Source organism: Capsicum annuum, chromosome 8 (assembly GCF_002878395.1).
Source record: "Capsicum annuum cultivar UCD-10X-F1 chromosome 8, UCD10Xv1.1, whole genome shotgun sequence".
Classification (NCBI taxonomy): Eukaryota; Viridiplantae; Streptophyta; class Magnoliopsida; order Solanales; family Solanaceae; genus Capsicum; species Capsicum annuum.
In genome coordinates, this window is record NC_061118.1 from 48,834,745 (window position 1) to 48,849,794 (window position 15,050).

The 15,050-nt window shown below is 35.5% G+C and overlaps 2 protein-coding genes across 9 annotated transcripts; one reads left to right on the forward strand and one right to left on the reverse strand.

Annotated features, from left to right (window-relative positions):
- The first annotated feature begins 2,561 nt into the window (after positions 1-2,561).
- LOC107846977 (potassium transporter 4) lies at positions 2,562-10,568 on the forward strand. 3 transcript variants are annotated; one of them, XM_016691259.2, is made up of 11 exons: positions 2,563-2,851; positions 4,177-4,340; positions 5,000-5,240; positions 5,322-5,567; positions 5,887-5,937; positions 6,044-6,304; positions 6,465-6,517; positions 7,319-7,433; positions 7,530-7,784; positions 9,092-9,445; positions 9,569-10,568. In XM_016691259.2, the coding sequence occupies exons 2-11, from the start codon at positions 4,185-4,187 to the stop codon at positions 10,171-10,173; spliced, it is 2,337 nt and encodes a 778-aa protein (XP_016546745.1). In that variant the 5' UTR covers positions 2,563-2,851; positions 4,177-4,184; the 3' UTR covers positions 10,174-10,568. The 3 variants fall into 3 exon arrangements, with proteins under 3 accessions (XP_016546736.1, XP_016546745.1, XP_016546742.1); XM_016691250.2 differs by having other exon boundaries at positions 2,562-2,851; positions 9,092-10,568; XM_016691256.2 differs by having other exon boundaries at positions 5,905-5,937; positions 9,092-10,568.
- LOC107861169 (inactive glucose-1-phosphate adenylyltransferase small subunit 2, chloroplastic) lies at positions 10,386-14,840 on the reverse strand. 6 transcript variants are annotated; one of them, XM_016706540.2, is made up of 9 exons: positions 14,663-14,840; positions 13,340-13,630; positions 12,807-13,058; positions 12,542-12,697; positions 12,266-12,369; positions 12,064-12,175; positions 11,838-11,936; positions 11,528-11,635; positions 10,386-11,371 (listed from the first exon to the last, which is right to left on the reverse strand). In XM_016706540.2, the coding sequence occupies exons 1-9, from the start codon at positions 14,819-14,821 to the stop codon at positions 11,255-11,257; spliced, it is 1,398 nt and encodes a 465-aa protein (XP_016562026.1). In that variant the 5' UTR covers positions 14,822-14,840; the 3' UTR covers positions 10,386-11,254. The 6 variants fall into 6 exon arrangements, 5 of the variants coding, with proteins under 5 accessions (XP_016562026.1, XP_047251447.1, XP_047251445.1 ...); XM_047395491.1 differs by having other exon boundaries at positions 10,386-11,271; positions 11,528-11,630; positions 12,064-12,178; XM_047395489.1 differs by having other exon boundaries at positions 10,386-11,271; positions 12,064-12,178.
- Between the last annotated feature and the right edge of the window lie 210 nt (positions 14,841-15,050).

The window sequence follows — 15,050 nt, forward strand, 5'->3', positions numbered from 1 at the left end:
GTATGTATCATGAGTAAAATGCAATGCATCGAGACCAACATAATGCATATCCAAAATATAGAAATATTGCAAGATTTTTTGGACAATGCAATGTATCAGAACCAATGCAATGTATTCGAGATTTCAGGTTTCATGAAATTTTTAATAATATTAAAAAGAGTCTGAATATGAAGTAATTAGCTCCAAAAATAGTAAAATTTATGTTGTTTATACAATTATATATAACTTCTTAGATATGGTACTATAATAATGTTGCAAATTTCATATTAAATTATGGTAGGTATTGTAAAAATTTATCCATATTGAATGTTTATATCAGAAAATAGATTCATGAAGATGTATATATAAACGTTTATCACTTAATTATGACTAATTAATACGTATTCTAACTATATTAAATTATTGTCTATCTTTACTTGTTCATATTTGATCAGACACAATCCTATAAAAAAAGAAAAATAATTTTACTATATTGGCCCTATTAATTAAAAGTTGTTAAATGTGGAGAGGTAAGTAGTAGTATTTAATAATAAGGTTAAAATAGACCCAAAAATTGATAAATTATCTCTTGAATTTTTTTAAATGAAAAAGTAAAGTTGGATAAACTATTTTTAGTATGTCGAAAGATTGAAAAAGGGAGTAGTAAATTACTCCCTTCATTTCAAAATAGTTAGATCCTTATTGACTTTACACTCTTCTTAAGAAAATATTTATTAAAATTTTATTTTAGAAAATATAAATTTGAGTACAATCAAATCTCTCTATAATGATAATGTTTGTCCAAAAAATTCATGGCTACTAGGGAAGCGCTGTAATATATGTATATTGCCATTGGACATACATATTTCATTTAGCTGTCACAAATAAAAGTATGAAAAATTAGAAAGAGAATGAATATGAGAAACTCAAACATTAATAGTCTTGTCCTCGTGAAGTTATAAAATAACTTATATACAACAACAACATACTCGATAAAATTTCACAATAAGATCTAAGGAGGTAAAGTGTATGCAAACCTTACCACTACATCAGAGAGGTACAAAAGTTATTTTTGAAAGACCCTCGACTCAAGTGTAGCAAATTCAAGTACAAAGAAGAGGAAAATAGTAAAAAAAAAATATGACAACTAACAAGGAAATAGTGTATAATCTACCAGACAAGCAATAATCAGCCATAAAATAATGCGATAATCAAAATACCATAAACAACAACAATGATAGATATATGTGGTTAAATCCTAAGGTAACATACTACAGTGCACTACAACACTCATACCCAACTAACCTTTTACTCTAATACGAGTCTTTGGCATTCCTTTATTTAAGGTAATGTTCTCGGTAACCTGAATCTACATCATGTCATGTCTAATCACCTCATCCTAATATTTTTTGGCCGACCTCTACCCCTCTTTATAACTACTATATACAACCTTCGGCACCTCCTTACTGGGTGTTTGAACCTCACATTATCACATGTCCAAACTATCTCATTCTCACTATTGTTATGTTGTCCACTACGGAAGCCACTCTTATTTATCTTGAATAATCGGATTCTTGATTCTATCACACCTAGTATGTCCACAAATCCATCTCAATATCCCCATCTTTGTGACATGTATCTTCTGAACATGAGTTTGACTTATCAACACTCTGTCCTATATAGCAACATCAATCTAACCTTTACTCTATAAAATTTATGTTTAAGTTTCAGTGGTATCTCTCTATCACACAAGGCTCTGGAGGCAAGCCTCCATTTCATCGATGTTGCATCAATATGATGAGTCACATTACCATCTATAACTTATGCACATCATTTAAATAACATCTTTTTTTTTTAAAATTAGACATTCGTAGTTGAAATTAATTATTGGATGCATGATATTAGTGATGATTACCATAAATACCTTGGTATCATATTCTTTTTGCATAGTATATTTTTACAAAATACTATTACATAATATTTGAGTATGTTGTTATATGGAGGTAATTTTATGAAGAATGCACCACTATAATAAACGACATTATTGTTATACGTAGAATGTCGTTATATAAAAGAAAAATATAGCATAAAAATTTGATTCAAGAAAAAATCAGACCGCTATAGTGAAATATTATTATAATGAGGTGATGTTATAGAAAGGTCTGACTGTATATACATTTTATGTAGTTATTTAATGATAGCGATAATATTAGAATAACATAATCAAATTCTCCTAATTTCATAAATGAGACAACTAAATTAAAATAAATATTTTTAGCAAGAGGTCCACTAAAATGAAACAGAGAGAGTACTGGGTATAAATATTGGGAGTAAGTACTATCCCATCACATATTAGTTGGTTGCTTTCTCCTTTTTCACGCTTCATAAATAAGAAGGATAATTTTATTAATTTACATACTCTGTTGAAATTTTATAAATAACTTGTTTACACTCTAAAAAAGAATTAATTTAAGGGTGAAATGATAAAAATGTAAGCATTTCTATCTTGATTTGACAAATGAATAAGTAATTTAAGATAATTATTTATAGCAAAATGGAGAAATAATATGAGACGGCGGGAGTATTTTTATGTATAAGATGAGTAAATACTGTCCATGCAAAGAAAGGGGGTTGATGGTTGATGAAAGAAAAAGGGAGACCAAGCAGAAGGAGCCAAGTGTAGTAGAAGATCACCAATCATGGGACGAAGGAGGAGGAGAACAACAAGGCCTAATCTTCAATTTCCATCTCAATCACGTGTTTTCTCCTTTCCTCCCTACACACACACACAATAGAGCCACCCACCGTAACCCCGCTTGCATCATTGCCGGAATTTACACTTCACTGCACTTGTCATTGGTTCTACAACTTGGTTGGTTTTCATTAGTTCATCCATTAGTTGATGCTTGATTTTGTTTTTCTAACCTCCTCTTTATTACTTTGTGATCCTTTTTTTAAAAAATTGGGGGTAGGGGATGCGGAACAGGAGAGGAGGTTACAACGTGGGAAATCAAACTCCTCATCAATATGGTGAGGAGTTGGAGTAGCCAACTAACTTGCCTATTAAGATTCCCTATTAGTTTATCATTTTTTAGAATAAGGGAGGGCGAAATGGGAGAGGAGATCACAGGGTGGGGAAATCGAACACTCACCAACAAAGTGAAAGTTTAACTAGCCAACCAACTCAACTATATTAAGATTTTCCATTAGTTTGTGATTTTTTTTGTTTTAAATGGAGGTAGGGAAGGGGAGGGAATTACATGGTGGGGAATCGAACACTCGCCAACAAGGTTACAGTTCAAGTAACCAACCTCAACCGAGGTGAAAGTTAAGTAACCAACCAACTAAGCGACATCAAGAGGCCCGATTAGTTTGTGATTTTTTTAAAAAAAATAGGGGTATGAGAAGGGGAAATGGAGGGGATTACAATATGCGACATCGCGGATGAAAGTTCAAGTAGCCAACCGACTAAACTATTGAGTTCCATATTAGTTTATGATTTTATTGCTAAGGTCTAGTAAATTTAGCACTTAACACAGTTTATGATGAACCATATGTGCCCCTCAAGTGGAATGGGTTGGACATTGAAGTAGTTTTGGAGAGGTGCTTTATCTAGGATTTGACCTCTATGGATTCAAGTTTGAGATTCTCATTTCAACAAGGATGGCATGATAATCTCCTTCCAACCTCTTTTCTGGCTCTTATAATCAAATCTGATAAGTTTACTTCATTATGTTTCAACTGATTACTTTAGGGTATCTGTTTCTCGTGTTGCTTTTCTATTAGAGAGTGATTTTCAGTTTAGCATTAGAGGCTTTTAGTTGCTTTGCGTCAAACTGAGATTGTTGATGTCCAGTCTGGCAATATAATGGTTTTACAAGATAACTCTTTTCGATGCTTGCGATCACTACGCATCTAAATTATTCATTTCAACTCTGCTCTTTCTCTAAATTAACTATGAACTGGAAGTGCTTAGAAATCACTAGATAAGATAGTTCTGCTGATGCTTACCTTTTTCTGCTCTTTCTTCACTTATATCCGCGACAGCTTATTTTCTACATTTTGATAAAGTGCGTTCTTGAATAAATATAGCAACTCATAGGCACAAGATGTGGGGGGGTGGCACTCCGTTGGTCTTTCTTCCTTTTTACAGCTCTCTTCCTTTATCTTACATGAATTATTTGAAACAAATGGCAGGTAAATAGATGTATCAAGATGATATTGAGCGCATGCAACATAATGTGGAGCAACCACCTCCGACGTCTTCAGATGGGGTCCAGGAATCGATCATTACAGTTGGACAAGAGGAACAAGTTGAACAACCCCAATTAGAAAGGAATAAAAGGAAGTTGGCGACAAAGGTGGATGATGTTTCTTGTTTACTTTTGCTTCGCTTTTATCTTAACTTACACTGATAGGGCTTGTGGTACAAATTAAATATTGCACTGTCTACTGGAGGTCAACATATTATACCTGCAAAAGCTCATTTCCCCATCACCAATCTTGTGGCAAAGTAGCAGCTAGTAACTTGTTTTATTTTTCCTTTTCCTTAGGAGGGAATTATAAATAACTTAAGTTGTGAATCCCCTTCACTGGACTTCCCTTGCACAAATAAAAAGACTAAGTATCCTCCGGGACTATCAATGCAAGGATTCTCATTCCACAATCTATCTTGTGTAAAGAAGTGTACAGACTCCCACGTAAGTTTTGCAGATATTATAGCGACCAAAAGCTAGCAGATTCCCATGCATAGAGTGTTTGTTAATCCACATAATCCAAATAAGGAGATTTCAGAAAAAGAAAAAAGAAAAAAACATCAAGGTTCGGGAACAATGTGACTGAAATCACATAGCCTGAAATTTGTGGAGCAGATAAAACACTTACTGTTTAGTTAATGGAAAAGTTTATTTTCTTCTTTTCTAATGCAACTCATAAATTTAAAGTTTCCATTTGTCAAGTTCATTTTTTTACCTACTGATTATGTATGAAACCAGCTCGGATCTTATTTTTGGCCTTGCAGTTCCCTTTGGTGGATATTCCCAGAAATCTGCTTTTGGCATACCAGAGTCTTGGGGTGGTGTATGGAGATTTGAGTACTTCACCACTTTATGTCTTTAATAGTATATTCGTGGAGAAGTTGCCGCATTATCAGACTCCAGAAACAATATTTGGTGCATTTTCGTTGATCTTCTGGACAATAACTCTTATTCCGTTGCTCAAATATGTACTAATTGTACTGAGTGCTGATGATAATGGTGAAGGTATGTTAAAGCGAAGGCTGTAAATCCAATAATACTTTCGGAACCTGATTGTGTTGATCAATTATATTTGATTGTTACCAGGTGGTACATTTGCTCTTTACTCTCTACTCTGTAGGCATGCAAAATTCAATCAACTTCCAAACCAACAAGCAGCTGACGAGGAGCTATCTACTTACAAATATGGCTTCGCTGGGCAGTCCACATCAAGTTCAGGGTTAAAGAGATTCCTTGAGAAACACAAGAAGTCACGTACAATTTTACTCATTGTTGTATTATTGGGGGCTTGCATGGTCATTGGTGATGGTATTCTAACACCTGCAATGTCAGGTTGATAAGTCTAACAGCAGTTGCTTTCTGATATGTGGCTTTAGCTGGTGTGCATTTGTAATTCAAAAGCTATCAGTTTATCTTAAAAAAAAAAAAAAAAAAAAAAAAAGGAAAAAGTAAATTTAGGCCTACTAGTTGGTTTTATGAAATTGGTCCTTCCTCAGTTGGAGAATGATAGATAAGATATTAAAATTTTAGCTTGACATATTTGCTACCTTGCTAAGCCGTTGTTAGTGTAGAAATGCAACTAGAATTTTTGCATTTATTTTGTCAATTTAGTATTTATTTATATTAATTAAGAATCATTTTAATATGGCAGTTATATCGGCCATTTCAGGAATCAAGGCTGCTGCGGAACACCTATCTCACGGTAGATTTATTTAGATTTACCTCTTTGGGTAAATATTTTCTCACTTTTAAGTTGCTCATCGTGACTTCGATCCACGACATTGATCATTAAATTGTTTTTCATCTAGGTGAAGTGCTGGTGCTTTCTTGCCTGATAATGATTGGTCTGTTTGCTCTACAGCATTTTGGGACCCACAGGGTTGGTTTTTTGTTTGCACCTGTAGTAATCATTTGGTTGATAACGATTTTTGGGATTGGGCTCTACAACATTATATTTTGGAATCCCAAGATTGTACATGCTCTTTCTCCCCATTATATCATCAAGTTTTTTAGGGAAACAAGAAAACATGGATGGATTTCTCTTGGAGGTGTCCTCCTCTCTGTTGCAGGTACATCAAAGATATCAGCTCTTTTATCCAAGATAGAAAAGCAGGCTTCAAATAAAGAGCAGTTGTTCATGCAGATACTTACTAGTTAGTAAAACAAGGATTAGATAACATGTCCTTTAGAATTTAGAATCTCTTTTTCTAATTCATTTTCCATAAGCAGGTACTGAAGCTATGTTTGCAGATCTTGGTCACTTCACTTCCTGCTCAATGAGGGTAAGTCCGCCTGTTTGCAGATTCAGGAAACTGTTGTTCTCTTACTTAATTTAACCCAGAATGTATGTTTTTTCGTGACAAATCCTGAGCTATGGGACAAAAATAATTGAGTTGGGAAGCAACAAGCACAAATTTGTTTCTGGTTGCATTTTAATAGTTAATATTTAATTCCACCAGAGATTCCCGAATAGGGCAACCTTTCAAACTGCTACTGATTCCATGTGCAGACAAGAGACAGTTTGGCTAAGTGAAACATCTTAGTATCTAGAAGAAAAGGTTTGAGAAATCAAAATAAGTGGCTCAAACCATTCCTTCTGAAAAAAAAAAAAAGGCAGCCCCGCACTAAATCTCTCGCTATGCGCAGAGTCCAGGAAGGGCCCGACCATTCCTTGTGACTCTTTCAAATTCGATAGGTATTGTTGTAACAGTTTGAAAATGTAAAAGATCCATTTTTAGAAAACAAGAAGGTTTACAAGGGATTAAGATAATGAATTTGTTTTAATCAGCGAGGGGCTTCACATGAAAACTAAGTGAAGAGAATTTGAATCCCTTTGATCAAAGTAACTTTTGTGCGTTAATTGGAAAATAATTTTGAAGGAAACAGTATTAATAACATATCTAAAATGCAGCTAAAATTGTATAGTTCGTGAAATGGGACCCCCTACATTGATTATCCATGTGACTGGGCAGATTATATTGCCTGTAGTGATCGTTTCTTTGCGTCATCTTTTAATGTAGTAGTTGATTAGTTGTATACTAGAACTTGCACCATCCCAATGTGGAAGTCTTTTTCCTATGCAGATTGCCTTTTCTTTTCTTGTATATCCTTGCTTGGTGGTACAGTATATGGGTCAGGCTGCTTTTCTGTCCAAAAATCTTGCTTCTATTCCAGACAGCTTTTATAATTCAATACCTGGTTAGTTCTTTATTTCGCTGTGGGATGAGATTGTTCTAGGGATTGTTGATGAAGTTATATTCAATTTCCGAACTGCTGCTCATTGCTTTCATGCAGATATTGTATATTGGCCTGTTTTTGTCATTGCTACCCTTGCAAGCATTGTTGCTAGCCAGTCCATCATCACAGCTACATTCTCCATAGTCAAGCAATTGAATGCACTAGGTTGCTTCCCCCGAGTCAAGATTGTCCATACCTCAAAGCATGTTAAAGGGCAAATCTATATACCAGAAATAAATTGGATCCTTATGATTCTTACTCTTTCGGTGGCTGTTGGGTTCCAGGACACAATTTTTATCGGAAATGCATATGGTAAGCCCAACAGTGTGTTGAAGGTATCTTATGTAATATTTGATGCTCCTTGTGACTAATTTTTTGTTTCTTGTTTGAAAAGAAAAGCATTTAATTTCAATATAAAGTAGAGTTACAATCTCCATGGTGTCTATTACAATCATTCTTCCTACAAAAGCAACTCAACTTTTTCTTCTATGCATCTACTGTTATAATTCTACCTATGTGAGCTTCCCAGAGCACAGCCAGTTCCTTAGACCATTTAAAGTAGGAGGGTTGCAATAGTTTGTTAGGGAACAAAAAAAAATAGTCTAATCATGACAAATCTTTTGAGCATAGAGTAACTCAACTAGTTTGAGATTGTCATAGTTGATTGATTGATCTGTCAACTCTCAGGTAATTGTTAGAAGAGATGAAGACGTAAACTTCAATTACCAACCCAACAATTTAAGTTTGAGGAGCAGGTGATTGTTATCTATCACCTGTAAGGAAGATTTGTTAGACTACTGATTGTTGACAAATCCTAGTTTAGTTCTGTTTGCAAGTTTTTCTATGGAACCTCATTGCTTTACATGATTGTGTTCTTCTGATGCGTTGCTCTATTAATGTACTCTTCTTTGCAAACCTTGTGATGGAGGATTTATAAGCCTCATGGGACAAAAATGAGCCTCTTCTTAAAAGATAGAATGATAAACTAAAACGAGAAAAAGGGAACAAGAAGGGATCGCTAATTGCATGACAACACAGTACAGACTGTATTCCCTTGTGCGAAGTACCATGGGGTCATTGTGACTTCTTTTATCACGACACTGATTTACTATTTGTGTTGTTGCAGATACTACAAAAAATTAATGTCCACACTTTGATGCACTTAAAAGGATTCACGACTGGAAATTGTTAATCTAGAAGCTAAGCTCGAAGAAGATGACAGCTAAATCAGGGATTAATCCAGTAATTGTTGCTAAAAGGAAATTATAGAGAGAATAGAGAGAAGAGAGAAGTTGAGATATTATTCATGAATAACATATACATCATATGCTGTATTTATACAAGAGAAATGAATTAAAATGGATAATTGCAGCTAACAGTTCCTAACTAACTTCTGCAATTATTACTTTGGGACTGATGAACAGTGTTAACTGTTTCCCGGAACAGAGTAATGTCTTCTGATCCACAGCTTCTGTTTGAAGCTGGCTTCGATTATGTTGTAAATCCTTTCTTATAGCTTCTAAACTCCTCTGAACTTGCATCACAATTGAATCTTTATTCTAATTTAGCCTTTTTTATAATTCTCTGTTGTTTTCTCATATGATATCTTTTTCTTTCAGGCCTAGCTTGCATAACAAGTATGTTTGTCACAACGTTTCTCACCACACTGGTCATGATCTTTGTGTGGCAAAGAAGCATAGTTCTTGCGACTTGCTTTCTCCTGTTCTTCTGGTTCATTGAAGGTGTGTACCTGTCTTCCGCATTCACTAAATTTCCACAGGGAGGATGGATCTCCCTAGTGCTCGCCTTTGTCTTCCTAGCTGTCATGTTTATCTGGCACTATGGAACTCGAAAGAAGTACAATTTTGATCTGCACAACAAAGTTCCGTTAAAATGGCTCCTTGGCATGGGCCCCAGCCTTGGTATTGTTCGTGTCCCCGGAATAGGCCTCGTATACTCAGAATTGGCAACAGGTGTCCCGTCTATCTTCTCTCACTTTCTCACGAATCTCCCTGCATTTCACAGTGTGCTGGTGTTTTTATGTGTCAAATCTGTTCCAGTACCCTATGTCTCACCTGAGGAACGCTTCCTTATAGGCCGCATTTGTCCAAGACCCTATCGCATGTATCGTTGCATTGTTAGGTATGGCTACAAGGACATACAGCGCGATGATGGGGACTTTGAGGACCTTCTCATCCAAAGTATAGCAGAGTTTATACAAATGGAAGCTGTGGAACCACAGTTGTCAAGCTCTGAGACTCCATCACTTGATGGGAGGATGGCAGTAATAAGCAAAAAAGCTTTACAGTCGACTTCAACACTAATTATCTCAGAGGATTTCGGAATGAGGGACTCCATTCAAAGCAGCAAGTCTCTGACCCTCCAGAGTCTAAGATCTGCTTATGCTGATGAGAACCCACAAATAAGGAGGCGGCAAGTGAGATTTCAATTGCCAGAAAACCCTGGCATGGATCCAGCTGTTAAGGACGAGCTTCGAGATTTAATTCAAGCAAAGGAGGCAGGGGTTGCATATATAATGGGGCACTCCTACGTGAAAGCTAGGAGATCATCCTCTTTCTTAAAGAAGTTTGTTGTTGACATTGGCTATTCATTTCTGCGCAAGAACTGTAGGGGTCCTTCTGTGGTGCTTAACATTCCTCAGATTAGTCTTATTGAAGTTGGCATGATATACCATGTCTAGGGCTCCGATAACCTGGCCTTGGAATTTAGCTTGCCTTTTGGTTGTCGCCTGCAGAATCTTTAGGCTTAGTAGATGATTGGTAGTCATAACTTCAAATTTGGTATCCGATAGCAAATGCTGAGGAGAAACTGGGTAGATGATGTTGGTAGTGGTAGATGATTTTGGTAGTCTCATGAAATCAAATGTGATATTCAACATCAAAGTAGAGGAGCTGTTTAAGTTTTTATTGTCCTACACCTATAATTGTATCCATGTAGAAAGTTTCATGCTTTTTTATTATCTTAGCATGCTGGGAATACATAAGCGTGCACATGTTAGAGTTGGAGTACATCAAGTGACAAACCTCAAAGTCCCATTAGGATAAAGGTTCTGTTTGAGTTGATTTTTACAGCCAATAAGCATTGTCATGCTGCTGCCATTGCTTTGTAGTTCTTCAAATTTTAGGTTCCAAATACCCTTTCTTGTTGAATAATCTTCAGATGATACACTCACCGTCAGCTAAAATTTATTTTCCTCGTCCCCAATAAAAGCAAGAAAGTAAGCATGGGCCAGAATGACTTCCATTAATTTTTTTTTTTCCTTTTCTTTGAATATCCACATTACAAAAACATTCAAAAGGAAGTAGTAGCCTAACTGCTGTAGCTTCACTTGCAATTTATGCAGGGTTCGAATGTCATCAGGGGTCTTTCCTCTTCCTTTTGTTTTTTTTAGCTATTCGCGAGCTAACCCGTGTCACAGAAAATCTTTATCTATGAAAGAAAAAATAACAAAAAAGTTCATTAATCTTACCTTTCTTCCATAAAGTCTGAAGGCAACCTTTAGTGGTGCTTTTTCAGAAAGAGCAAAGCTGATATTTTTTAATTAAAAGATTCCAGATTTTGGAAACTTTATTCCCCTTAACATGAATTCAAGTCATTACAGAATGATTCTGTATGATCTAAACCTGAACTATCAACCTAAGTGAAATAAAATGTATGGACAAAAAAAGGATTTCTCAGTGTAAAGTTTGACTCCCTGCTGCTATGTCTTCCTATCAAATCATTGAAAGAGTGATGTTATCTGTCCATCTCCAATATGACTCTCACAGAATGCTCCCATCTGGAATAATAGCACCCTTCAGAATTACAACTATGCCTCCGGTGATAATGTAACCATTTGCTTCATTATTGCATTCTTGGACATTTTCCTTATTCAAAATCTACATGGAAGATTAATAAAGCATGAATGCAGTTTGATAACGAAAATGAAATAAACATGATCAAAGTTGATACTTCCTTGCATTCAAACACCTTGTCATTAGTTCTATGCATGTTCAAAGAAGATTTTGGGCTTGATAAGAATTCTTTCAAAGTACCTTAACATTTTTGCCGATTCTTACGTTCTTATCAATTATTGTTTTCCTTATCTGTGAGCCTTCTCCAATTCCAATAGGAATGTGCATATCCTCCTCTGCTCGACTATTCTGCATATTTTCAACAGGTTAAAAATCCTTTCACTGGAAACTTGATGCACATTATTATTACCATGATTGATAAGAATCAAATGTAGAAATATGACGGATCTTTCAAAAAGTTTTACTTGAATATGAACTGGATTCATATAGTCTCCGTTTCCGCTATGTGACCATCCACGAATGCCAAATGAAATGAATTCATGTGTCTTACTTGGTAAGTATCAGATCCCATTATTACTGAGTCCTCAATTATCGCTCCATCTCCTACTCTTGTTCTCATGCCAACCACTGTACCTCTGATCTTGCATCTCTGCTCTCAGAAAACACAAAAGTACGAAAGGAAGATGTTTGTGAGACCAAATTCTCGTATAGTCTTGGACATAAATAAAAATTTTAATCTCTCTCTAAATTACAAGGACAGCTGATCACTTTTATACATTGAGAAAGCATCCGTCTCCAATCACAGAGTCTGTTATAGCAGCATCAGTTATCTGAGTCGGAGGCAGGTGCCGAGGCAAAGTGTATAGGGGGGAGTCTTTGTCATACAAGCTGCTATTGAAAATGAAAATTTCGTTAGGTGAAATTTAAGGGATCCAGTGCATTTACTCTAGAGACTTCTTGTGTTCTGAAGATACTGACCTATATGCCTTATTGGTATTCTTTATGCTTTCCATATTTGCCTGGTAGTAAGCTTCAATGCTTCTCATGTCCTCCCAGTAGCCGCTAAATTTGTGTGCGTATACCTGTTTGTTCCAAAAGAACAGTTCAATTAGAGTGAAGACAAAATGTTGAATATCTTTGCGCAGCAGGATGGAGATATTTTATGTTCAAATTTTTGGAAAAAAAAATAAAAATCTTAAAGAATGGCAACTTGGAGCAACAAGTTGCTCAGATATGAAAATACACGACTCTTACATTCATTCCTAAGGAAATTGCACCTGGTACAACTTCTCTTCTGAAGTCATTGGCCATGGGGTGATACTCTGTCAGAAGCTTTATCATGGCATCTTTGTTAACAACATAGATATCCATGCCGATAAACTTATCTTGAGAAACGTCTAAATTTGCTACCTGAAACAATGTTTTGATATTGTTTTAAGGAAAAGAACTTCTATGCTAGTCCATAATGAGGAACAAATGAAGCAATTGGAAGTATGAGGAGAAAGAAAAAGCGACATACTCTCATCTCTGGATTGTCTTTGAATGAAATGACTTGATTATTAGAATTTACTTGGAAAGTAGAAAGTTCAATATCTTTATCCCTCCTTGTGCTTAACACTGCAACAGTTATATCTGCTCTATTGTTGCAGTGGACCTTTAAGAGTTCCTGGAAATCCATTTTGTAAAGATGGTAACCAGGAAGTACCAGAAAATCAACAATTGGATACTCTTCTAGTACCCACAAACATCTTCTTATCGCATCAGCAGTTCCCTGAGAATACAAGAAAACATAAATCATTATTACGGTCTGATTATTCCGATGGATAGAAGAACCTATAAAATCTTTCAAATTCTTAGTTTACTATGTTCAACTCTATGCATTCCTTTATCTGTACAATGCATTGAATGTATAGAAATGGATATAAAGTGCTTCTCTTATTCATGTTAACAACTACTCAAGGGGGAATGTTTGAGCAAGCATTTATAAATATTTGGAAAAGATGCAGGAAGCAAAGGCTCAAAACTGCCTGTTTTTTGTCACTTGTTTTTTACCTGAAACCAGCCCTTGCCTTCAGGACCCTGACAAGCTGCAATTACATCAACTAATGCTTCGTTCCCAATGCGTGCACTCGAATAAGCTCTTGAAAGGTGAGAATTCAGAGAGGCAGAGTTAAATTGTGTAAGTGCATAAATCTTCTTGATATTACTATTGATGCAGTTGCTGACAACTGCATCAATGAGCCTGTAGTTTCCTGCTATAGGAAGTGCAGATTCTGATCTTCTCTTTGTCAATGGATAAAGTCTTGAATTTGATCCATCTCCAAACACAAATGCTGCAACATTCTGGCAACAATAGTAAAGATCTTTCAAAAACTGATTGGAAGAAAAAAGATATGTACATTATAGAATCTTGCCACATTTACATTTTACTGTCTAAAGAATAAGTAGAAAATAGGAACAAATATGTAGGTCCAGGCCCAACTGTCAAGGTAATGCTCGCTCTCGCCAAACTTTCCGGGACCTCCAGGTTTTGTCCCATTGGATTTTAATCCAAAAGACGTCTTGACAGTTGAATTCTGAACCCAACCTTTATAGTCCCCTAACTTTCCCCTCCCATTTCAATGCAGCATTTGAATTAGGCAAGTTTTGCAGTGAAATCCCTTTCTAGTTCAACCGCCAGCAGTCTAACCAAGCTGATACTCCCTCCATCTCAAAATACTTAGCTTCTTGTGTTTTTCCTTTGCACGTCCCTTGGAACATACTGTTCAATCAACTATTTTACCCTTATTTATGTCTTAATATATGATCTCTCTTCATTGAATATTAGTGTATTTGTGTGCCATAATTGAAGTGTTTGTGGTTTTCAAGAACACATTACTAATAAAGGTACAATGGAAAAAAGAAAATTCTCTCTCTGTCCATTTCTACTTGTCCTATATTGATTTGGCACACCGGTACGGAGCAACAAACAAAAGATAATTTTACTATATTAACTTTTTAGTATAATAATTTAATGTTTTGAAAAATGCATTGTGAAATGACTATAGTTATAATAAAGGTTATATTAAAAACTAAATGATAAATTATCTCTTGATTTTCTAAACTGGACAAGTAAAAATTGTTTGTTGCTGGTGGGAGGTGGTAGCTATCCCATGGATTTAGTCGAGGTGCGTGAAAGCTGGCTCAGACACCACGGTTATAAAAAAAATGGACATCTATTTTTAGTATAGTGAACAAGTAAAAATGAATAGAGGACGTTCGTCTTGAACTTCTAAAATGACAAGTTTTTAGGGAAATATTTTTAGTAAGGACGACAAAAGTAGGGAGTAAAAACTTGTAAAAATGTGTGGATATTAAGTAAAATGTCATGTAAACCTGATCTGCTGGAGGACATAGATTGTTTGGACATTCAGAGTGTTGTGTATATGATAGATTCAACTTTGATGGAACAGAAGCTGGAATGATCCTTGATGTAGGCTTATAGCCATACTGAGGGGACTTAATCTTGAGATTCAACCAAGTAGGAAGAGACATGACTAAATATTTTCTATGTCTAAATCACCTACTTGATAGTATATATACTTTGCTTCTTTCTTCCCTTTTTATGTGACGTGACAGAAATTTAAGAAGGCAAGTTTAGGAGGGAATATTTAGCTTTCTTCTAGCTCGTGAATACAGGTAGTTCCATTAGAATATTTTGTCCTTTAGAATATTTTGTCCTTTCATTACTTGGCTTAAAGTGAGCAATGTTGTGTTACCATAA

Excerpts from the sequence above, each read along its gene's own strand:
- LOC107861169 (XM_047395488.1), bottom strand. The coding sequence starts at position 14,821 with ATGTCTCTTCCTACTTGGTTGAATCTCAAGATTAAGTCCCCTCAGTAT. Across the intron at positions 12,179-12,265 it reads AATACCAATAAGGCATATAG|CAGCTTGTATGACAAAGACT; the intron begins GTCAGTATCTTC and ends CATTTTCAATAG. Across the intron at positions 11,372-11,527 it reads GAATCGGCAAAAATGTTAAG|ATTTTGAATAAGGAAAATGT; the intron begins GTACTTTGAAAG and ends TCTTCCATGTAG.
- LOC107846977 (XM_016691250.2), top strand. The coding sequence starts at position 4,185 with ATGTATCAAGATGATATTGAGCGCATGCAACATAATGTGGAGCAACCA. Across the intron at positions 5,938-6,043 it reads TGCGGAACACCTATCTCACG|GTGAAGTGCTGGTGCTTTCT; the intron begins GTAGATTTATTT and ends TTTTTCATCTAG. Across the intron at positions 7,785-9,091 it reads TTTTATCGGAAATGCATATG|GCCTAGCTTGCATAACAAGT; the intron begins GTAAGCCCAACA and ends TTTTTCTTTCAG.